The 23,391-nt window shown below is 44.8% G+C and overlaps 1 protein-coding gene across 3 annotated transcripts in view; it reads left to right on the top strand.

Moving 5' to 3' along the window:
- Ift88 (intraflagellar transport 88) overlaps positions 1–23,391 on the top strand; it is a 106,493-nt gene that overhangs the window by 61,829 nt on the left and 21,273 nt on the right. For all 3 annotated transcript variants that reach the window (XM_057786582.1, XM_057786580.1, XM_057786581.1), the window contains exons 21-23: positions 630–682; positions 2,108–2,173; positions 12,971–13,077. In XM_057786582.1, the coding sequence (XP_057642565.1) occupies positions 630–682; positions 2,108–2,173; positions 12,971–13,077 (226 nt within the window). The remainder of the gene's footprint in view (positions 1–629; positions 683–2,107; positions 2,174–12,970; positions 13,078–23,391) is intronic.

The raw sequence follows: 23,391 nt of genomic DNA, 5'->3' as shown, positions 1-23,391 counted from the left end.
AACTTGCACATCGCAGTGTTGAAATTGAAGCCCTTATGTGTTCACACAGGTTGGTAGGCTCGCTATCAGACTAGCTTGGCGTTGGAAGGCCTTCTGGAAGCCCCTGGGGAAGCACGAGGGAGATTTGGAGGGCAGGGAATCTTAAACACTTCTCTAGACTGCTCCTGATTCAGATGGGGGGGGTCTCCCATAGTAGCCCAGCCCAGCCCAGAACTCACTGCATAGCCAAGGGTGGCTTCAGAATCATAGCAATCCTCCTGCCTCAGCCTTCTGTGAGTGCTGAGAACACAAGCATGTGCCAGCATGCCTGTCTTGGGTGTTTGTAAAGTCAGTCTCTAGAGGTCCTGGTTGTGATTATTACTTTAGAAAAGAATGTGATTTTTGTTAAAGGTGAAAAGGGCATAGATTGAGTTCTCTTTCCCTCTCTTTGGATTAAAGCCTGGCTATTATAACACAAGATCAAGTATTTTTTATGTTCTAAATGTGTGAGCCTGTATGTTATTAATAAAGACTAAATAAACAAAAGGTCTGAAGTATTCAAAGGAATTAGAGGTAGAAAGCTTAATGAATGTTTCACCATCTCATTATTTTTTTCATCTCTAATTTCCACTAATTTCTTTCTTTTCTAGACCCACACAAGTGAAATGGCAGCTGATGGTAGCTAGCTGTTTCAGAAGAAGTGGTAAGCGTTTTGACTTTATTCATTTCTTATTTAGTTTCTGTCTTTTCTTTAGGTAGTTATGCATATAAATTTGTTCCAGTTGAATGTTTATTAAACATTAACTTTCTGAATAACCACACATAATTTATTATACATATTATGTGAAAAACATAGTAATTACTACATACAGGAAAGGTCATGCTTACAAAGTGGGGGTGTTTTGTTTTTATTTAAGGCAAGGGCCGTGAATTGGCACTGGGTTTGAATTTAATAGCAAACACTCTACCACTAAGTACACCATAGCCTGCAGGCTATTCCAGGAACTCTCCTAAAAATGAGTTCTTTCTCAAAATTAACGTGAAATCATTGCATGTTAACCACAAAATATTCTTTTTATATTAGTTTCTATTTCCATTTTCTGCCCGAGTGATTAATTCAGACCTGGGACAGCGAGAACTGTGTATTATTTACAACAAACGCCATTAGGTGCAGAGGTTTGTGCTTCTGTCCAAAGAAGATGCCTGTAGCTTAAATGCCAGAGAGTCGACTAGGAGGTCAGTGTTAAGTCCATGAACACAGACCATAGAACGCCCAGGAAAAGATAATCCTGACCCCACAGGAAGCATAAACTGAGGTTGTCCGTGTGCTTACCTGATAGCTGTCAGTGTCTTCAAAGTGGCCAGGACATCCATCACAGACTTAGTTTGGTCCTGCACTGGAGGGCTCACTCTTTAGCATGACCATGGCTCCGGTCAGATGAACAGTTTGAGATGCACATTCCTTTGCACGGGACCACTGAGCCACACCCCACTCAGAGTGGATCTTAACATCAGCTGGTCACTGCATTAGTTCTGTTGAGAAGCGAATACTAAATCTCAACCATTTCCTTCCACTCTGACCCTTTTTCAGTTTTTTTTTTTTTTTTTTTTTTTTTTTTTGGTTTTTCGAGACAGGGTTTCTCTGTGGATTTGGAGCCTGTCCTGGAACTAGCTCTTGTAGACCAGGCTGGCCTCGAACTCACAGAGATCCGCCTACCTCTGCCTCCCAAATGCTGGGAGTAAAGGCGTGCGCCACCACCACCCGGCTAGTTTTGTTTATTCATATATTTTGGGGGGTTTTGTTTTGTTTTTTGAAACCCAGTCTTACTGTGTAACCCTGGCTGTCCTGAAACTCACTGTGTGATCAGGCTGACCTCTACATGACAGAAGTCCCCTTCCTCTGCTTCCTGAGTGCCAAGGTTAGAGGAATGAAACAGCACACCCACATTGTATATATATTTTTCCCAGAAATGACTCAAGAATTGTGCAAACATGAAAAGTAAGCTTTTATCTAAACCATTATGGTATACCAATGCTTTGGATTAGAATCAACATTTTAATTAAATTTAGTAATATTTCTATAACTTTATATAGCTATTATTACATTTTTTTCTCTGTTTACTTACAGGTAACTACCAAAAGGCCTTAGATACTTACAAAGAGATTCACAGGAAATTTCCAGAGAATGTTGAATGTAAGTGACCTTGTATTTTGTAACTTTGAAGGCAAAGATACCACATTCTGTGTTCTAATAGATAGTTAAATTTGCTGTAGTAACAGTATTCATAAACGAAGCCTCATTTGTGCTACATATCTTTAAAGTTTTTATACAATCAGAAAATTTGACTCCTTAAGTGTGCATTTTTATAGAACTTATATGTTGATAGGTTTAAGTATAATACCCACATTCTATTTATTTTAAGCAAATCTGCATCTCAGTCCTTTATTAAAAAGTTTAAGGACAAATCTTGGGGAAGCAGCTGTAGCACTGTTGGTAGAATGATGCTTGCCTGGCATGAACAAAGTCCTGCTTTGACCCCCTCGCCAACTCAAAGCAGCCGTGCTCTGAGTGCCGGGTGGTGAAGGCGGGAGGGCTAGAGGTTCAGAGTTCAGGTCAGTCTCGGTCACCTGAGTTTATATAGCCGCCAATGCTGTATAGGGAAGGCGTTTGTAGGATTTTTATTGGAGTGTGTATATAATGTGTGGTAGGCACACGTACGCCATAGTGTGCCTGTGTAGGCCAGAGGGCAACTTTGTGGAGTGGGGTCTCTCGCCCATGTTTACGTGGGTTTTGAGGATTGAACTTAAGTTACAAGATCTGCATGGAAACCACCTTTAGCGGATGAGCCATGTTGCCAAACCCAAGAGAAGCACTTTTTAACTTTTTTATTTTAATGGTTTTGTTTTGTTTTGTTTCAAGATAGGGTTTCTCTGTGTAGCCCTGGCTGTCCTGGGACTCACTCTGTAGCCCAGGCTGTCCTGGGACTCACTCTGTAGCCCAGGCTGTCCTGGGACTCACTCTGTAGCCCAGGCTGTCCTGGGACTCACTCTGTAGCCCAGGCTGTCCTGGGACTCACTCTGTAGCCCAGGCTGTCCTGGGACTCACTCTGTAGCCCAGGCTGTCCTGGGACTCACTCTGTAGACCAGGCTGGCCGCAGACTCAGAGATCTGCCTGCATCTGCCTCCCGAGTCCTGGGATTAAAGACATGTACCACTGGCATGGGCGGAGGCGAGATTTCCCCCACTGACTGAGACAGGTGGGAGAGCTGTCCCCATCACTCCTCCGAACGGTCAGGGGAGAGAGATAAGTGTGAGAAAACTACCCTGAGGATGTGACGACAGCGGTAGACTGGCCCTCATAGCTGCAAGGGCTCAACTAGCCATGGCAGTGCTGGGGAGTGCACCCTGGTGGTGAAGACAGGGAGAGGTGTGGGCTGACCACCCTGCAACTACCCAGGCCCACCCCAACATCCAGCCCATCTGTGATCTGCTGGAGCATAGGCTGAGGCGGGGAGCAGTCCTTCCAGCCCAGGCCTCAGAATCTCTGTGAGACAGGGCAGCAACAGGATGTCTGGGAAGAGTCCCAGTGAGGGCCCGGTGTCAGTGGTGCAGCAGAGACAGGCCTCAAACCAAACCAGTGATTCTTTGTGATGAATGCCTGCGTGTAAAGATGGAGGGATAAAGGGTTTACTGTGACTCACTGTGTCACACTGCAGCTTCCATGTGGAGATTTCCCCTTCTTCCTTGTTTCTTTCTTTTTTTCCTTTTTTATCTTAAATTTTGTTTTGTTTTGTTGGGGGGGTGTTTCAGAGGGAACAGGAGATGAGTGGGATCAGGATGCATGATGTAAAAGACACAAAGACCAGCTTGTCTTTAAGAGTCTTTTAATGTATATGTGTGTATACCTGTGTGAATTCATATGTACCACATGTGTGCAGGGGATCAGAAAGGCCAGAGGGTGTCAGGTCCTTTGCAACTGGAGTTGCAAGTAATTGGGAGCTGCCTGATGTAGGTGCTAGGAACTAAACCCAGGTCCTCTGCAAGAGCAGTAAGTCCTGTGGGCAGTCCCGTGAAAGGCATTTTTAACTGCCCACTTTAGTGTTTAATGTTTTCAGGTTGGAAAAAAAAGATACTTTTACTATCTTAAAAAACAAAGCATGAATAATCTTGCAGGTGATTTTTTTTTTGTTTGTTTTTGTTTTTGTTTTTCGAGACAGGGTTGTCCTAGAACTAACTCTGTAGACCAGGCTGGTCTCGAACTCACAGAGATCCGCCTGCCTCTGCCTCCCGAGTGCCAGGATTAAAGGCGTGCGCCACCACCGCCCAGTTGCAGGTGATTTTTTTAGTGGCACTTAAATATATTTGTGTGTGTGGTCACTGTGCACACAGGCACATGCGTGTGCTAGAGGTCAGTGTCCGGAGTCTTCCTCGATTGCTCTCTACCTCAGTTCTTGGGAGGGTCTCTTACTGTCCGGGAGCTTGCCAGTGAGCCCCAGAGACCCACCTGTCCCCGTCTTCCAGCACTGGAACTCTGTGCCACCGTGCTTGGTGTTCCGTTGTGTGTTCCGGGGACCCAAACTCAGATCCTCATGTTTGCACAGCGAGCGCTTTACTGGCTGTTCGTCTCTCCCACCCCTAGATTTAAAATGCTATCCTGACATGTTACTTGCTTGTGAGTTGTGAAATGAGCTTTGCAGAAGCGTCCATGTGCCGCCTCTCTTGTCGCTGTGCCCGGTCCTGTCATAGTGACAAGGAGACGGATTACTGCAGGATTACTGCAAAATCTGAGCTAAGGAAAGAGAAAACAGCCATCTTCATTGCTGCATCTCACCACTAATTGTCAGTTTTGTCCTGAGTTGCATTTAGTCAAAGAGGAAAGTCAGCTGGGTGCCGATGGCTCACACCTTTGATCCCAGCAGAGGCAGACAGATCTCTGAGTTCAAGGCCAGCCTCTTCTACTTAGCGTAGTGAGTTCCAGGACAGCCAGGGCTACACAGAGAAAATCCTGTCTTGAAAAACCAAAAAGAAAAGAGGAAAGTCATAGTCAATTTAGAATTTTTACCATCTTTGTTAGGAAACAAAAAGCAACTCCTTGAGAAGAAATCTCTTCATTCATGGTGAGGATAGTCATTGAGAGGTGTGGGCGGTGCTGAGATCAGCGCTGCAGTGAAGAGAACATCTTTGAAAAGTCTTTTTCATCTTGTTCTCTAAAATAATAAACACAGGCAGCACATTACAGTAAACACACCTCTCCTGAGCTCGGGTTTCTGATGATGCAGCCTGATCCAAGGAGTAGGTGGAGTCTCTGCCTGGTTCTTGGAAGAGCTGCACTGCCAAGGACTGAGAAGAGATGCAGGATCAAGAAGTAGGTTCCTCACCTGATAGCCACAGGAGGCAGACACCAGAGAGGAAAGGGCCTACAGGGCCATCATTGTAGAACTCTTAAAAAGTACAGATTTGTAGTTTGCAATTGGCTCAAGCATCTATTTTCCCTGTTCCTTTTCAAAAAGAAACTTTCTGTGTGGTTTTTAGTCTCAGTCACTTTAGAGACCATTCAGGAGCAAGAAGTCCAGGGACAGTATTTGAAAGTGGAACCTGCCTGCCACCTGGTTCATTGAAGGGATCCCCTTCAGGTGTCAGACAGGGAAGCGAACCTCAAGAAAGACGAGAATGAAAACCTCATCAACCTGGATCAGAGACTTCTGATCACTGTTCACTGTCAGCATATTTAAAACATAGTATAATTTGGGGGAAGGTTTCCGGGCAACAATCAGTCAAGTGTGACTATATAGTGTTCTAGGGAAAGAAGAGTCTAGGATAATCATTCTGGGGAATTTGGGTGAGGTCTGTCTCTAAGCAAAAGGTGGGTAAGGTTTGCCACACCCACTTTCTTTCTCCACAGATAGCAAAAAGGTTACCAGCTTATTAACAAAATCCACTCCCAGTCTTCTGGGCAAGATATCAGGACCTTTGAGAAGAGAACCAGGTGTTTAACATTCCTAGTTTCCCTAGAGATCTGTGGGTGCAAGGACTTTTGTGCTCCAATAGTTGATCCTAGAATGTGGCCATCCAGCAGGTTTGTAAGCAGCATCCTCAGCCTTCACCTGCTAGTGGCACTCCCGTCCCGTTCGTTGAAACCTGAAGTCTCCAGGCTTGGCAAAATGCCCCTTCAAGGGTAGAATTGCTTCCTGATGAAAATCTCTGGAGCAGCCACAATGGCTTGGTGCAGGGCCAGCAAGGCCACATTGTTTCCCTTTACAGAGTGTTTTAAGAGTTACCCTAAAAGTTAAATGAATGACTGTGTACACTGTAAGGAATATCTAAGATGACTTTGGCCTATATAATTCTCAAAACAAGTGTAATCAATTGACGGCCATAGCTGGAGCCTTAGTGGGGGAAACTGTGGAATGTTATCTGAAACAGAATCATTTTCTGGGGAACCCATCAAGATTCTGAGGGAACTGTATGCATGTGGTGCAGACATATGTGCAGGCAAGACATCCATACACACAAAATAAAGTTTTTTAAATTTAAAAATTGGCCTATTTTACAGCCTTCCAGATGGACAACTACCTAAACTGGTTGGGGTTTGTTTGTCTAAGCAGGGTCTCATGTAGCCCATGCTAGGCAAGAACTTACTATGTAACTCAGGTTGACCTTGGAAATGGTCATTTTATTTTCTATAAATTGCCTCTAAGCTGCTCTTCTGTGGGAAGGGGGAAGGGAGCAACAATGGTATATTATTCCTAAAGCATAGACTACCTTTTCATTGTGGATTACTGAGATAAGTGTGTACACAGAAGACTTACCTAGTAATTGCGACATTGCAAATTATTTTAGGCCTGCTGCTTTCAGTGTCTTACTGATCAGAAATTGACTATTTTTGTACACATTCTTATGAATGAAGACTATATTCCAGACACTATTCAACACTGATGTAGCATAGACCACTGAGGGTCCACTGAGAGACCCTTTCTCAAATATAAGGTGGAGAGCAATTGAGGAAGATACCTGGCACCCACATTAATGCATGTACACCATACACACATGAATGTGTACACATGCATACATCACACTTGGCACCCACATAAATACACATATACCCAAACACACATGAACAGGTACACATGTGTGTATCCCATCTGGTACCCATATAGATAAACATATACTCAAACACACATGAACATGTACACATGCATATATCACATCTGGTACCCACATAAATACACATACACTCATACACACATGAACATGTACACATGCATACATCACATCTGGTACCACATAAATACACATACACTCATACACACATGAACATGTACACATGCATTCATCACATCTGGTACCACATAAATACACATACACTCATACACACATGAACATGTACACATGCATTCATCACATCTGGTATCACATAAATACACATACACTCATACACACATGAACATGTACACATGCATTCATCACATCTGGTACCACATAAATATACATACACTCATACACACATGAACATGTACACATGCATTCATCACATCTGGTACCACATAAATACACATACACTCATACACACATGAACATGTACACATGCATTCATCACATCTGGTACCACATAAATACACATACACTCATACACACATGAACATGTACACATGCATTCATCACATCTGGTACCACATAAATACACATACACTCATACACACATGAACATGTACACATGCATTCATCACATCTGGTACCACATAAATACACATACACTCATACACACATGAACATGTACACATGCATACATCACATGCACATACTCAAACAAGATATTTAATAGTCATAATGAGTAATTGTGAAAGTAGGCGAAAGAGAAGTGTAACTTAAGTATTTATGTAGAGGAAATGTAGGAGGAAGAGTTGGGGTGGTGATGTCAGCGTGGGGCAGGTGTTCTTGGGTCTTGTGATGTGGCTGAACTATCCAAGCTCCTCTAACAAAGTCACCATGATATGTAGAGACAACTGTGGTAAACACTGAGGAGAAATGTGCATTTGGAGTGAGAAACTAGCTTTAAATTATTAAGATGTAGCCTGACTGAGGTTGATAAGTGGGTGCGACATCTCAGGAGAGATGATAAATTAATAGTCCAAGAGTGGACCTGCAGAACAGCAACATTCAAGTGGAGGAGAGGATGCGTAGGGGATTGAGAAAGGAGGTCTGAGAGCAGACAAGAACAGTGCCCCCAAAGCCAAGGGAGATGGACTTCAGGAAGACATTATGACTTGTGGTACTTGAAGTTGGGACTGTCACTCAGTGGCGATGCTTGCATGATACTCAGATGCTCCGGATTTCATATGCAGCACTGAGAAAAAAAATCATAGAAGTTACCAACCAAAAGCCACTGACTTTGGAAAGTCATTGGGAAAGTAGAGGCAGAAACAGAAGAGCAGCAGGTTGAAATACGCAATGGGCGTGAGGAGTGCTCTAGGGCTGCTTCTCTAAGGATGGAAGAGGTGGCTGTTTGTCGACTGCAGGGAACAGTGTAGTAGAAAAGGAGAAATTAGAGATGTGCCAGGGAGCACAGCAATGAAAAACGACATCTGTGGGAATGGAGTCAACCATAGAGAGTGCAGGGTAATTCTGAAAAGTACTGGAGCCCTGCTTATAGAAGAGAGGACTTAATCAACCAACTGCTGTCATTCATATGAGGTCGCTTGTTCGTTCCAGCCCAGCAGTTCAGACCTGAAATAATCACACAGAAACTGTATTATTTAAAACACTGCTTGGTCCATTAGCTCTAGCTGCTTATTGGCTAACACTTATATCTGAATTTAACCCATTGCTAGTAATCTGTGTATCGCCATGTGGCTGTGATTTACCAGGTAAAGTTCCCAGCATCTGTCTCCAACTACATAGCTTCTCTCTGACCCCACTCTTCTTTCTCGCAGTATTCAGTTTAGTTTTCCCTGCCTAGACAAAAGTAAGAATTCAACTCAAACAAGAATTACAGTTACAATATTTATATATACTTTATCTTTTATTATTCGTAAATAAAGTTATATTATTACTATCTACTCTTCAACTCCTTCAAAGACTCCAGAAGGATATAATATTACCTAAGTAAACAGGAAGTGCATTGTAAGCAACTTCTAAAACTCTAGAATTGACAGAGACATCTTTTTTTTTTTTTTTTTTTTTTTTTTTTTTTTTTTAGTTTTTCGAGACAAGGTTTCTCTGTAGCTTTGGAGCCTGTCCTGGCACTAGCTCTTGTAGACCAGGCTGGCCTCGAACTCACAGAGATCCACCTGCCTCTGCCTCCCGAGTGCTGGGATTAAAGGCGTGCGCCACCACCGCCCGGCCCGACAGAGACATCTTGCTGCCTGGACAGTCACTCAAAGTTCTTCTCTAACATTGGGGCATCCATCTTCAGCCTACTGGTCCATAGTATCCAGCAGACTTTTCCATGAAACAGGAAATTTCAAAGACAGTTACACCTATATTGGCAGTTTGCCAGTCACTTTCTTCTGGTGGTATACACTTTTAATCCCAATACTTGGGAGACAGAGGCAAGTGGATATCTGTGAATTAAAAGCCAACCAGGTCTACAGAGTGAGTTCTGGAACAGCCAGAGTAGTTACACAGAGAAGATCTGTCTTGAAAAACAAAAGGCAAAAAAAGAAAAGAAATTAATTTTTGACATCTAGCTAATGATTATAAAGTATAATTTTGATGGTAGTTGTGGTAAGGGGAGAAGTGTGCTCTATACCCCCTTACTCTAAGGCTGTCAGGAAGTATGGTTGAAGCCTGGCAGGATGGTAGGTGCCTGCAGCCCAGCAGTACTAAAGGAAGCGAGACAAACAGCCTGGCAGCATAGTAGAGCAAGAGGGAGAATGTAAACCTGGGTCGTGGTAGACAGAAGCAGTACAGAGCCAGCGCACCTACTGTGTGTGCAGTACTCCGCCCAATAGAGAGGAACATGGTGACTCAGAAACTCACGTGCCTGGGAGCTGGTCCAGGCTCCCTGGAAGCTGGAACTGAGCTAGCTATCAGGAGCCTCTGAGTGATCAGATCAGAAGTTCAGATTTGTGGGGTCTTCTGCTTTGTAGTTTATCGCAAGGAAACGGGTACATTTTGGAACTACTTTTTCAATTAAATAAACACAATTTCATCACATTATGGCTATTTTTTAGGTATTAGAAATTTATTTTTAGGGGTTAAAAATATAATTTAGTTGGTAGAGAACTTGCCCAGAAACGAAGGAGCCCTGACTTTGATCCCCAGCATTGCTGAAGCTGGGTGTGGTGTTGCTTGTCTGGGAGGCAGAGACAGAAGGGTTAGAAGTCATAGGCTAGCCCCAACTACATAATGAGTTGTGGGCCACTCTGGGCCACATGCCTGACTCCCTGCCTTTAAAAGAAACAAAACAAAAAACTAGTGGGTTATTTTTCTTTTCATGTATTCTTTTCTCATACAGTATATCCCAACCACAGCCTGTCCGCCAGCTCCTCCCAGTCCCAAGCACACATCCCCTATCCCCCAGATCCACTGCTCCTCCATTTCCTTTCAGAAAAGAGCAGGGCTCCCAGGGACATCAACCAAAAATGGCATAACAAGACACAAAAAGACTAGGCACAAACTGTCATAGCAAGGCTTGACAAGGCACCCAATAGGAGGAAAAGTTCCCAAGAACAGGCAAAAGAGTCAGAGACAACCCCACTGTTAGGAAGGAGTCCACAAAAGCCCCAAGCTAAACAGCCTCAGCCTGTCTGCCGAGGACCTGGTGCAGACCTCTGCAGGCTCCTCTGTTCTTGTTGCCTCAGTCTCTGAGAGTCCCCATAGGCCCTGCCTAGTTGATTCTCCTAGTGTTCTCGACCCCTCTGGGCCTTGTAATTCTTCCTCCCCTCTTCCTTGGGGTTCTCTGAGCTCCTAAGGTTTGGCTATGGTGTCTACATCATCAGCTGATGGCAGTATCCCATCACCCTCCATAGGAAGCCTCTCTGATGGCAGTTGGGCTGGGCACCGATCTATGAGTGTAGCAGAATACCATTAGGAATCATTTCATTGACTTGTTTCTTTTGTTAATCATGTTTGGTTCTACCCTAGGTCTTTGAGCCATCCAACTCCAGATCCTGGCCATCCAGGAAGTGAGGGCATGGGCTCCTTCTCATGGCTTGGGCCTCAAGTTAGACCAGTCATTGCTTGGCCACTCCCACAAGCTCTGAACCGCCTTTGCCCCAGCACATCTTACAGGCAGGACAGATATGGGACACTGGATGCCTTGCCTGGCTACAGAAGATGGCCTATTCAGGCTATGTATCCTCCATCACTAGGAGTCCTCACTAGGAAGTTCCAGGAAGTTTCCACTGCACTAGGTTTCCACATTGCCCCTCATTCCAGTTGTCTTGCCTGTACTCTCTCCCTCCATCCCTCCAAAACTAGGTTTTAACTTAGCTTTTGCTTATTGTCTTGATAACTGACAAGAGAGTACAAAGAAATATCTAAAATGTTTAGCTCTGTCTGAGGGTAGAGGAGAAATGATTAACTTTTTTTTTTTGTTTTTTGTTTTGTTTTTTTTTTCTTGCTGATTTTTTTTATTAATTAATTTAATTATTAAAGATTTCTGCCTCTTCCCCGCCACCACCTCCCATTCCCTCCCCCTCCCCCAATCAAGTCATTAACTTTCATTTTTTCTTTGTACCTGTACTTAACTTACAGATGCTCTACCATGGTCTTCATTGCTCTGGTATTGATAGAAACCAAATCTTTTGAACTGACATAAAAGTGTCACAAAGCAACGAGACAACAAATGGCGGACGTCTTATGCATTGTGTTCTCATTGGTCAGAGAGAAATCACTTGGTTTCCTTTTCATTCTTTGCATCTTAAAACTTTGTTCTTTTGAGATGGGGCTCACTCTTAGTCCAGGCTGGCCTGGACTGTGGCAATCCTCCTGCCTCAGCTTTTCAATTCTGGGACTACGGCTATAAATCACACCTTTGCTAATTTATCAATACAATCTTAAATCCAAAAGCAAACTCTAATATACATACCAATAATAAAGCAGACTTGGTGGCTTGTGCCTGTAGTCTCAGCTCTGTGGAGGAAAAGCCAGATCACCCTCGGCTACCTAGCAAGTTTGAGGCCAGCCTAGGATACATGAGACCTTGTCTCTAAATAAACTAATCATTTGTGTAAACCCAACTAAATATGTTGAGTGAGATGTATAAGTGGTGAGAGGATTTTCTTGCTGTTTTATGATGTGATGATCATACACACAGTAGTTCCAGGAGCGGAAGTGTGGGGTGGGTGGGAAGAGCACAGGCTGAGGCAAAGTGTGGGACTCTTCCAGGGCCTCGCCTGGGTGTCAGCTCCGAGGTGTGCACATCCACCTTCTCTTGTAATTATCTTATACATATTTGATATTGGCTTCAAGCCCAACTATAAAGTGTGCTTCTTTAATGTGAATAATATTGATTAAAACAATGAATTTACCAGCAGTAAAAAGAACATTTACTGGAAATATCTTCCTCCTCCTTCCCTGTGCACTCTACATTTTGTAGCCAAGTCTCCCTTAGGAGTCTTTGTGTGTCTGTCATTGGCACATTAACAAACGCTGCAGCCCTGAGATGCCATCCTTGTGCTGTGCTCTCTCTGTGGTCTGGTGGCATGACGGGGCAGGTCACCTACAAGGAAGTTGGTGCTCCCAGGTCTAGAGACTGTGAGGTGTAATGAGTTTGGGTTGGGGTGGGGAACTGAGACAAACTCTCACTATGTTACTCTGGCTGTTCTGGAACTCACTCTGTAGACCAAGCTGGCCTCGAACTCACAGAGGTCTGCCTGCCTCTGCCTCCCGAGTGCTGGGGTTAAAGATGTGCAGCACCACCACCCGACTATATGTTTTAAGAGAAAACAAAGTGCTGTCAGCATCCAGCCTCTGCTAAATGTCAGGCTTGCTCTGTGCATCTTTCCTTTCCTAAATTTTTGTTTTGTTTTTGGTTTTTTTAATTTAGGTTTGCGTTTCTTGGTTCGTCTCTGCACAGATATTGGATTAAAAGAAGTTCAAGAATATGCCACAAAACTCAAGCGGTTGGAAAAAATGAAAGAAATGCGGGAACAGGTATCTCATGTGGGCCGGAAACTATTGTCTGTTAATTTTCAAAATGTCAGCCTGCTGTAGCTGAAATGCACGGGGTTAGGAGCATACATCACAACAGAACTGGAATTTTACTCAACAGTAGCAAAAAATGAAATTTTCTTGAAAATGAATTGAATGATTCATAAAAACTCAGAGAAATTGAAGTTCAACCTGAAGGTCAGAAAAAGCAGCCAGTCACTGGCTCTTACCTCAACCTCAGTCCGAAATGGCCATCCTGCCTCCAGGAATCTCAGAATGAGACTGAGCCTGAGAACTGTCTCCTGTTTTATATTCCTCTCTAGTGCTAGGATTAAAGGCAATACCCGGTTTCTATGGCAACTAGTGTGGCTACTAGGATTAAAGGTGTGTGTAACCACTGCCTGGTCTGTAAGGCTGATCAGTGGAACTGTTTTACTCTCTGATCTTCAGGCAAACTTTATTACAAATGAAATATCACTACAGTGAATAGATCTGGAAAGTATGTTTAGTGAGGCAACTTAAACTCTGTAAGACAGAAGCACGTGTTCTCTTTCATGTGTGCATCCCAACTGTGTGTGTGTGTGTCTGTGTCGCCAAAATCCTAGAAAGGAGACCAAGAGAGGGTGAAGATAGGTAGTGAGGAAGGATGGGGATAGGCATAAGACACATTAAGCTTGAAAAAGAGATGGGGTGAGGGGCACAAGAGAGAACCAAGGGTGGCAGGGGGAGAAGAGTTGATGGGAAGGAGATTACTAAAACCCGTTCTGTTCAAAATGCTGTGATATCTATACTGTGAATGCCAATTTTCACAACAAAAAATATCTTAGAAGTCAATACAGAACTTTACTTGTCAATACTAAAATCTGAGAATGGTGTGTACATTTGCAGGCACTTGAGCAGCATTTCCAGTGCAGCCATTGTGTTTTTACTGTTTAGATAGTGGTTTGCCCTAGAAAATAAAGTAATGCCAGGCAGTAGTGTGCATGCTTTTAATCCCAGCACTCAAGAGGCAGAGGTAGGTGGATCTCTGAGTTCCAGGACAGCCTCTAAAGCTACAGAGAATCCCTGTCTTGAAAAAATAAAATAAAAATTTAAAAAAATGATAAAATGAACAGTATTTAAAGCAGAGTTGAAGAGCTGGGGCTGTATCTCATGATAGCTCACTTTCTTAGTGAGCGTGCACAGGACCTGGGTTCAGTTCCTAGCATGGCAGGAAGAGGCAGAGTTGAACTGCTTTTTCCACTCTTTTAAATATTTATTACAATATTCTGTCTGTATGCCTGCAGGCCAGAAGAGGGCACCAGACCCCATTACAGATGGTTGTGAGCCACCATGTGGTTGCTGGGAATTGAACTCAGGACCTTTGGAAGAGCAGGCAATGCTCTTAACCTCTGAGCCATCTCTCCAGCCCTTTCCACTCTATTGTAATGGAAATATCTTTGAAATTATCTAAATAGGGCAGCTTCTAGGATAGGACTCCAGATGGCTTCTATGGAGTCCTTAGCAGAGGGCTACCGATAGATGAATAATTTCCATTTTTCCAGAGGAGGAAGTAACTGAGAATGTCACTTGCTGTGGCGTCAGGCTTTGTGCCTGAGGTGTGTCTGTGGCAGAACACGGTGCAGAGAAGCCATTGTCAGCGCATTTCTGCAGCAGATGGATAGCAGGGTTCCCGCTTGCACTACCTCCCCCACACCTGAGCCTAGAACATCTAGCGTGTACATGAGTTTTGAATATTTGCCCGTTACCAAGAAAACATATGTTCTTAAAGCTAATATTGATATATTGAAATTAAAACTCTTTCTTTGTTGTTTTGAGACAAGATCTCACTATGTAGCTCTGGTTGTCCTGGAACTCACTCTGTAGGCCAGGCTGGCTTGAACTCACAGAGATCCTCCTGCCTCTACCTCTCTAGTGCTGGGATTAAACGCGAGCACCACAACGTCCAGCTAGAAATAAAATTCTAGGCGAGGCTTAGTGTCGCTGCAATGACTTTTATGTAGTTATCCTGGCTGTAGAGAGGATCTAATTCTCACATGCTTGCAGAATGTGGCTGGCTGTCTTCGCTTCTCAGATGTGATCTAATATCCTGTAAAAATATTATGAGCAAACTAGTTTTACTTTAAAAGTCCTATAAAACATCAAGTTGTTTATTTGCCGAGCTAGGCTACACCATTAAAATGTGCTGTAATAGCCAGTCTGTGCTCCGTACCAAAGCTAATGAAATAGCTGAGAGGCTTGTGACACATGCACTGCTGTAAGAAGTTCAGGTGACTGTGTTTAATAGGAGTCGAAAAAGTATGTATTTAAATGAGGCACATTTTGGAATTGAATTCATTGTTGGGGCCCCTCATACAGAACCATGGGAGCATGTGCAAAGATGAGTCTCTTACTAAACAAGCATGCCTGAGTCGAGTCTTTACAGTCTACAGTAAGCCCAAACTTCTACTGTTGGGTCCCCCTCATCCCGCAAGGAGGACGCGCAACACCGGAGCTCTTCCTGCTGCAGTTTTATTCAGGACCTTTTGACAATTGTAAAATCCCTCTCACTCTCTCCCTCTCTTTTCCTCTCTCCTTCTCAGGCAAAACCTCCCAGCCCTTAAGTAGGCATGGGCAACCAACCCCAGATTGCCAGGTGGGCACTGCCCATAGGTCCACGCATATGCAAGCAGCTGACAATCATTGCGTGATCACAGCATAAGTCAGGTCTTAGCCATAATTAGGAGCTGATTATCAGATGTGGCTTCACGCAGCTCGCTACAGTTCCCCTTTTGTTTTGTAAAGCAAACAGGCAAGAGTAGAGGTCTGATCTCTGTTAAAAATGGAACATGTACTAGTGTCTGTCCAGGTGTCATCCACCCAGAGAACACTAGACCTGTCCGGTGTCCTTTTACAGAGGTGGGAGCTAGACACCAACCCACATGCAATCAGACTTGCTCTTCTTGAGGTTGATGTATGCTTACCTCAAGTGCAGTGCGCAAGCCTCGCATCCTGTGCTCAAATATAATCAAGCTTGAGGGGACTGTCCTGCTTCAATGACTGTGAAGGCCTGAATGATCATAACTGCATTGCAATGCTGTGAAACCCTTATGTGACAGACGCACCACAGGCATACCAGGGAGGCAAGCACCATTAAGCCTGCCAGGGTTCCTACTCCCGCCCACTCCTTCAGGTGATCCATGGAGTGATCCAGGAGGATAGTCCTTCTGCCAGGCTGGTATCCATGCGTGTGGAATCTGCAGTCGCCACTCGCAGCTTTTCCAGTTGTTTCCGAATTCACCAGACCAATTACCTAAAAGATATCTAGACAATTCTTTAGACAGATTAGCTGCATGAGTCATATTGAATGCTGGTCACACACAGCCCCGGATGGATAGAAATGTCTGACAGACTAGGGTATGGACTTGCCTCTCAACATACCCCAGCTGCCATACACCCGTGGCACATTCATTCTTGTCAGCTGAGTGCATGGAAGACACCTTCTCCCTCGTGCACCTCTTTGGCTTCCCTAGCAGCTCAGCTGATCCTGCTTCTGCTAAGTGACCATATGCTGCATTCTCATGGGTTGTCTGATCTTACACAGGATTTAAAGATAAATGCCCATGACAACAGGTGTTGAGATTGCCAGCAGTAAGGTTCCCAATCACCACTAGACCCAACCTCCCATTTGGGCTATGGTATTTTACCAACCCTTTGGCTAAAACAGTACACACAGGTACCGGCTCCTTCAATAGGGCAGTCTCTTGATTTAAATTCGCTCTGTTGCAGACTCTTCAGCGGCGTGCAGAACCTGAAACTGCCATTGCCTTTTCCTTGCCCTGCAGCTATGCTGCGTTCTCGGGCAGCCCTGTGGGGTCTGTGCTCCAGCTTGTCTCAGCTCCAGCACTTGTTGCTTTGCTGATACTCTTAGCACTGCTGTGGCATCCGCCAGGCTAGGCACCGACTGCTGAGGCAATGTGCCTTCCACCACAGCCACCTAGCAAAGCTCTGCTCCAGCTGCCTTTCTGCCCCAGCTGCATTCGTTCTGGGTCCAGACTGGTGCATGGAGTGGAGCAGAACTCAGGAAAGCAGGCTTGCTGCTCTGAAAGAACCCCGCTTAAATTATCTTATAGGGAATTTGGACGTTGTCAATGTCTCTGGCTACTTCCTGCTGAGCGGGGACGTTGCATTCTTGCTGCCATTTTCAGCCGCGCTCGGATGCAGGTCACAGCAGTGGGGGGTGGGGGAGGCGGAGACTCTACCTCCCCACAGAGCTGTAAGGTGGAGGCATAGCAGCAGCACAGAGCGGCCAGCCGGACCCCATCAGGGTAGGACGGATCCTGTCTAGGCCTGTTGCCTGGGGCAGGGACAGAGGTCCAGGCCTACAGATCTTATCACAGTTATGCTTCTATGCCCTGAGGCACACGCTGGGAGTGGCCTAGCTTTCTGGCCTTGTCCGTCCTCAAGACAGGTCCTGGGTGTTTGCAGCTTCGCAGACCCTCAGTGCTGCTTGGCCTTGGAGCCGCAGCTGCTCACACGCCACTGCAAACTCAGGAGGTCTCGGTAATTCAAACCACGTGAATCTAACTCCCTTCCTTAGCGTACCTTGTTCAGCGGCAAAATTCAGATCTCTACCAAGCTTGTCCCAGGACGACACATTAAGATTACCAGAGACGGCAAACCAAGAAGCAATTGTGTCACATTCAGTCAAAAATCTTTCCAATGCACTCCTTAACAGCTCATTAAGAGCCAGAAAAATCAGGTGTGATGTTGAAGCGCCCATTCTAAAATCCCATTCCTCCTTTTAGTTTTACTTTAAACTGTCCACTTTGGTCGTGGCTCTCACTTTGATCCGCGCTATAGTCGCGGCACTCATTACCTCCACTCTCCCTTCTACCGGCGAGAGCGGAAAACCCGCTTTCTTTCACGGATCCCCAGCCTTTACCTGAGGATTATCTGGTGCATCCCCTGACTGCAGCAAGTTCTGGGCTCCACGGAGAGAGGTTTGGAGGTTCCCCGTATGCGGCACCACTTGTCCCTGTAAGGGCCACCACTTGTCGCGGCTCTACCTCGTCCCGCAAGGAGGACGCGCAACACAGGAGCTCTTCCTGCTGCAGTTTTATTCAGGACCTTTTGACAATTGTAAAATCTCTCTCCCTCTCTTTTCTTCTCTCCTTCTCGGGCAAAACCTCCCAGCCCTTAAGTAGGCATGGGCAACCAACCCCGGATTGCCAGGTGGGCACTGCCCATAGGTCCACGCATATGCAAGCAGCTGACAATCATTGCGTGATCACAGCATAAGTCAGGTCTTAGCCATAATTAGGAGCTGATTATCAGTGGCTTCACGCAGCTCGCTACATTCTACAGATACCATTAGTCACTTCTGCGCCTCCGGCCCTGGTCCTGGTTTCCTAGACTTCCAAGAAGAATTCCGTCTCCACTCTCAAAAGTAGCCTCTTGGCTTCTTGGCACTTGTGGGTAGTTCATAAGCAACTTTTGTTTTGTTTTGGAGACAGGGTCTCACTATGTGACCCATCCTTATGAGTTACATGGAACTCTCTGTGCAGCTCAAGTTGGCCTCAAACTAATGGCAATTCTTTTTCCTCAGTCTGCTAGAATTATAGGAATGTACTGCTGCACCAAGGCCACAATGGCTTAACTTTATTGTAAGCATAAGCTTTAAGGAACATTGATTGTGGGCTGGAGAGATGGCTCAGTGGCTAAGAGCACCAACTGTTCTTACAGAGGTCCTGAGTTCAATTCCCAGCAACCACATGGTGGCTCATGACTATCTATAGTGGGATCCTGATCTGGCATGTAGGTGTACTTGTAGATAGAGCACTCATATACATAAAATAAATAAATAAACCTTAAAAAAAAGAAACATTGATTGCAAAAAATTTCTGAGCAATGAAATTTGGGGATTAAGTATACTTAGAGTTCATTTTCTCGCAACATTTTCAGTTCGCCACTAGTAAAATCCCATCTTAACTTTAAGCTGAGTTGGGTCAATGTGGTTGCTGTTCATTCTTCATTTCTGTGGGAGTCACTTTTGCCTCTTCTCTGTCTCCTTTGGCCCTGATATCTTCTCTTGCCCTCTTTTGCCTTATTACAGTTTCTATAGTAATGGGACCCTTCTTAAAATCTGGCTGACATCTTTAGACTGATAGTCCAGGAACTAAAGGACACTACTGAATTTAACTGACTAGAGAGACATCATTGGACCCACTCTTCCTTCTTGTTCCTGCTCAGCCTTCTCATTTCTCTGCATCAGAATGTTTATATGTTCATTAAGGAGCACAGACCTGAAGAAATAAAGCTCCCTTCTTATGGTGAAAAGAATGGTTTCTTCTGAGGATCCATCCTAATGGGGATTAGACCAGGATCTGGCAAGCCTTGTTGTCATCAGGAGGGTGCAATCAATCATGGAAACTGTACATCAAAGGAACAAACCGTTTGCCAGGGAACCTCAGGGATTAGAGAAATCTTTTTAACAAATAATTGATTTCTTTCTCTGCCGCTAATTCTTATTCCTGGATGGCTCCCTCAGACTCTTCTGTGTCTGTCTCACCTATCACCACATCAACAGCTCTGCCCACTCAGGGCCTCAGATACTGCATCACTAGGGTCAGGGTAACCTGTGGCGCCCACTGTCACGTAGACGTGCTCTGTCACTAGAGCTTTCCCTAAATGGTTCATAGTCTACCTCAGTCTTCAGTTTCCTCGGGACCTTCGACTTCTACACACTGTGCTCCCTGTGTTTCTCTTCTCCCGTCCACCCATGATTCTATTTGCATAAGAGCATTGTTTTTGGCGCACGCCTTTGATCCCAGCACTCGGGAGGCAGAGGCAGGCGGATCTCTGTGAGTTCGAGGCCAGCCTGGTCTCCAGAGGAGTGTCAGGACAGTCAGGACTATACAAAGAAACCCTGTCTCAAAAACATAAAAAAATAAAAAATAAAAAATAAGGAAATAAGGAAAAACAAAAAAGAAAGAAAAAAGAAAAAACTGTTTTCTTTGTTCTTCAGTGTTTCTTTTTGCATCATGCATCAAAGAAACATTTCTGGGTGGTCTCTTCCTTAAGTCTGAGTTATCAGCATGGAGTGGGGAGGAGCAGGGTCAGGGACAGGTGGAAGGAATAAGAAGGGCTGAAAGAGGAAGGATGGACACATGGGAAAGCCAGCTTCTTGAATAATTGGTGTGGGTCCCATCTCAGTTGGTTGGTCTTAGATTGTGAGCCTATGGGGCAGGTCTCTGTTTCATAGTTTCTACAAGGAAAATAAAAACATTATTAATGGGAGAAAATATAATAAACTTCTGAATTAAGGATGTTCTCTTCTAAAGTTGAAGCTTTATCTGTGTGTTTCTTGTTTACAATCCTTAGGGTTTTTTTCTTCTGTAATTAAATTTTCTTCAGAGGGCTGGAGAGATGGCTCAGTGGTTAAGAGCATTGCCTGCTCTTCCAAAGGTCCTGAGTTCAATTCCCAGCAACCACATGGTGGCTCACGACCATCTGTAATGAGGTCTGATGCCCTCTTCTGGCCTGCAGACATACGCACAGACAGAATATTGTATAAATAACAAATAAATAAATATATAAAAAAATTTTCTTCAGAGACATCATTGTTGATACCTATATAGGTATATTTTAATTTATTGAAACATTTCCACATTTCTGGGCTTTCCCATGTCTTTTTTTAATGCAGTTTTCTATGACCAGTCAGATTTTCAGGGTTTTGTTTGTTTATTTGTTTTGTTTTGCTGTAGTTCTTAACCCCTATAATTTTAGTTGTGAGCTCTTCCTGCAAGAGAAGTTGACCAGAGACATTTTGTGCAATGGCCATGTGACTGAATTCAATACTTTTGTCACAGCTGGCTTTTACCTGGAATTGCTGGAGAATCCACACCTAACTAACCCTGTGATCAGAAAGGAAGAGGGATTCAGGGGTTGGCAACAGGAAAGAGAGCCAGAGCGAAGAGCTTGGGTGACCCTAGCAGTCTTCTCCGTGTTCCTAGTGGCAGCTTTCCCTCTATTAACTTTAGTACGTTAACTGCACTAGACAGTGATTGTAACCATGGGGACTGGGGTGTAGCGCGAGCTGAAGTACCTGCTGAGTGTGCGGGAGGCCTGGATTCCATCCCCAGCACTGCAGATGAAAACAGCAGCTCATGTTTATGGAGCATTTTAGAGGCCGGCACTGTCTAAGCACTCGGCCTTGCTAACTAATTCAGCTGCTCTCACCGATACTGTGATACTGAATGAGAAAGCTCAGACCCACTGACCACAGAGCTTGTACCCAGTCCTGTGCTCTAGCTTGACCTTTCTCACTCTGTTCTCCTCTCCCCACCTACTAAGTGAGATTTTCAAATTAAGAGTGCTATCTCTTTTTCCTATTATTGAAACAATAAATATTCGTTTAAAAATTCAGAGCTGGATCTGCGGGCTAATCCGACACTGCTCAGACGGCTGAGGCAGGAGGATGACAAATTTATGGCCAACCAAAACAACAAGACTGTGTCTCAAATAATTAAAAGAGGATTAGAGGCTGGGCGGTGGTGGCACATGCCTTTAATCCCAGCACTTAGGCAGCAAAGACAGGAGATATGAGTTCGAGGCTAGCCTGGTCTACAGAGCGAGTTCCAGGACAGCCAAAGCTACACACAGAAAAACCCTGTCTCGAAAAACAAAAAAAGAAAGAGGAGAGAGAGAGAAAAATAGAGCTGATGGCAGTGTCGAGCACTTCCGTGGTGTGTCTGTAGCCCTGTGCCCAGTCCCAGCAGCTGGGGAAAGTCAGGCAGATTCCTTTGTAAACCACTCTGGTTTGCTGAGAAAGGATCTCAGAAGTTCCCAAGGTGATCTCACACTCGCATTTCTCCCACCTCCGTGTTCCAGCTGCCCACGCTGCAATCATGTGCCACTGTGACCCACTCTAAATAACTGTTGATTCAAATAAAATAAAAAGGTTGAAATCACTCTTGCTACTTGTAGAGATCGGTCAACATGTTATGCTTCCAGGCGTTTTCACAAATATATGTAAATGACATAATACATACATTCTTTTTTTCTTTTATTTTTTTCAAGGCAAGGTTTCTCTGTGTAGCCCTGGCTGTCCTGGAACTCACTGTGTAGACCAGGCTGACCTTGAACTCATAGATACACCTGCCTCTGCCTCCTCAATGTGGGCATTAAAGGCACACACATGTTCTTTTTTTTTTTTTTTTTATTAAGTTTTTCGAGACAGAGTTTCTCTGTGGCTTTGGAGCCTGTCCTGGAACTAGCTCTGTAGACCAGGCTGGTCTCGAACTCACAGAGATCCGCCTGCCTCTGCCTCCCGAGTGCTGGGATTAAAGGCGTGTGCCACCATCGCCCAGCAACACACACATGTTCTTAAAGGGAGTGACTTTTACAAAAACACTACCTTACAACTTTTAACCTCCACTTAGCCAAATAACACAGGCACCTGGCAGTACTAGCCAGTGTCTGTTGCTGTCGGGTTTACTCTTTATTCCATTATATGGCTGTTTCTCACTTAAGCACTGAGGAACGGAGAACCGTCATTGTCACGGCACCAATGCCTCCTGTGTCTGCCATCACACCCCACCCGAAATGAGTTTGACCCTGAATATTTACAAAACCCACATCTCCTGTGTGGCAGGAACATCACCATGATGCTGTTTAACAGCCGAAATGGACCTGGTCCTGGATGGGTCTGGGTTGGGCTGTGGACCAGACGTGGAGTGCTGCACAGGCCACCATGGCCAGGCAGAGCCAACTGCAGACTCCCATTTGCATTTACCCTTCATACATAAATTATATTTTTGTATCTATTTGATTTCCATAGCTAATGCTTTCTCCAGACAGCTTCTCTAATCTCAGAATTTGTCTAACTGTACAAATTCTAGATCCACCCCGTCATTATCTTAATACACTTTCCACCTGACCTTTGCTTTCTCATCTCAGAGGTGCCTCGGCTCAGCCCACTCATCCTGCTGGCTGTCACGTTTGTGTTATACCCTGTAACAGGGTCTCTCTTCCCCGGCCTAGCCTAGGCTACCTGTTAGGTAGCTTGGTAGCGCTGTAGCCTGGCCCTCCTGAGTTCTTTCTGGTTTTTTCTTGGCTCTACCTTGGCTGCTTTACCTCTCTATACTGACAGGGCGAGACCAACTCCCAGCCAGCTCTGGAACCCCTGGGGGACGAGCCAGAGTCGGCCCCATGGCCTGATGGGATTGCTGTTGTCACGGGTCTGTCCCGGGGGCTTTCCTCTGCATCTGCTGAGGAAGAATGCTCGGCTTAGATACTGTTGGTCAGACTTCTCCCCATGGTAAACAGCTGACTAAG

Source organism: Chionomys nivalis, chromosome 12 (assembly GCF_950005125.1).
Source record: "Chionomys nivalis chromosome 12, mChiNiv1.1, whole genome shotgun sequence".
Lineage (NCBI taxonomy): Eukaryota > Metazoa > Chordata > Mammalia > Rodentia > Cricetidae > Chionomys > Chionomys nivalis.
The sequence above is the reverse complement of the archived record's forward strand: the minus strand, read 5'-3'. Positions and strand labels throughout refer to the sequence as shown.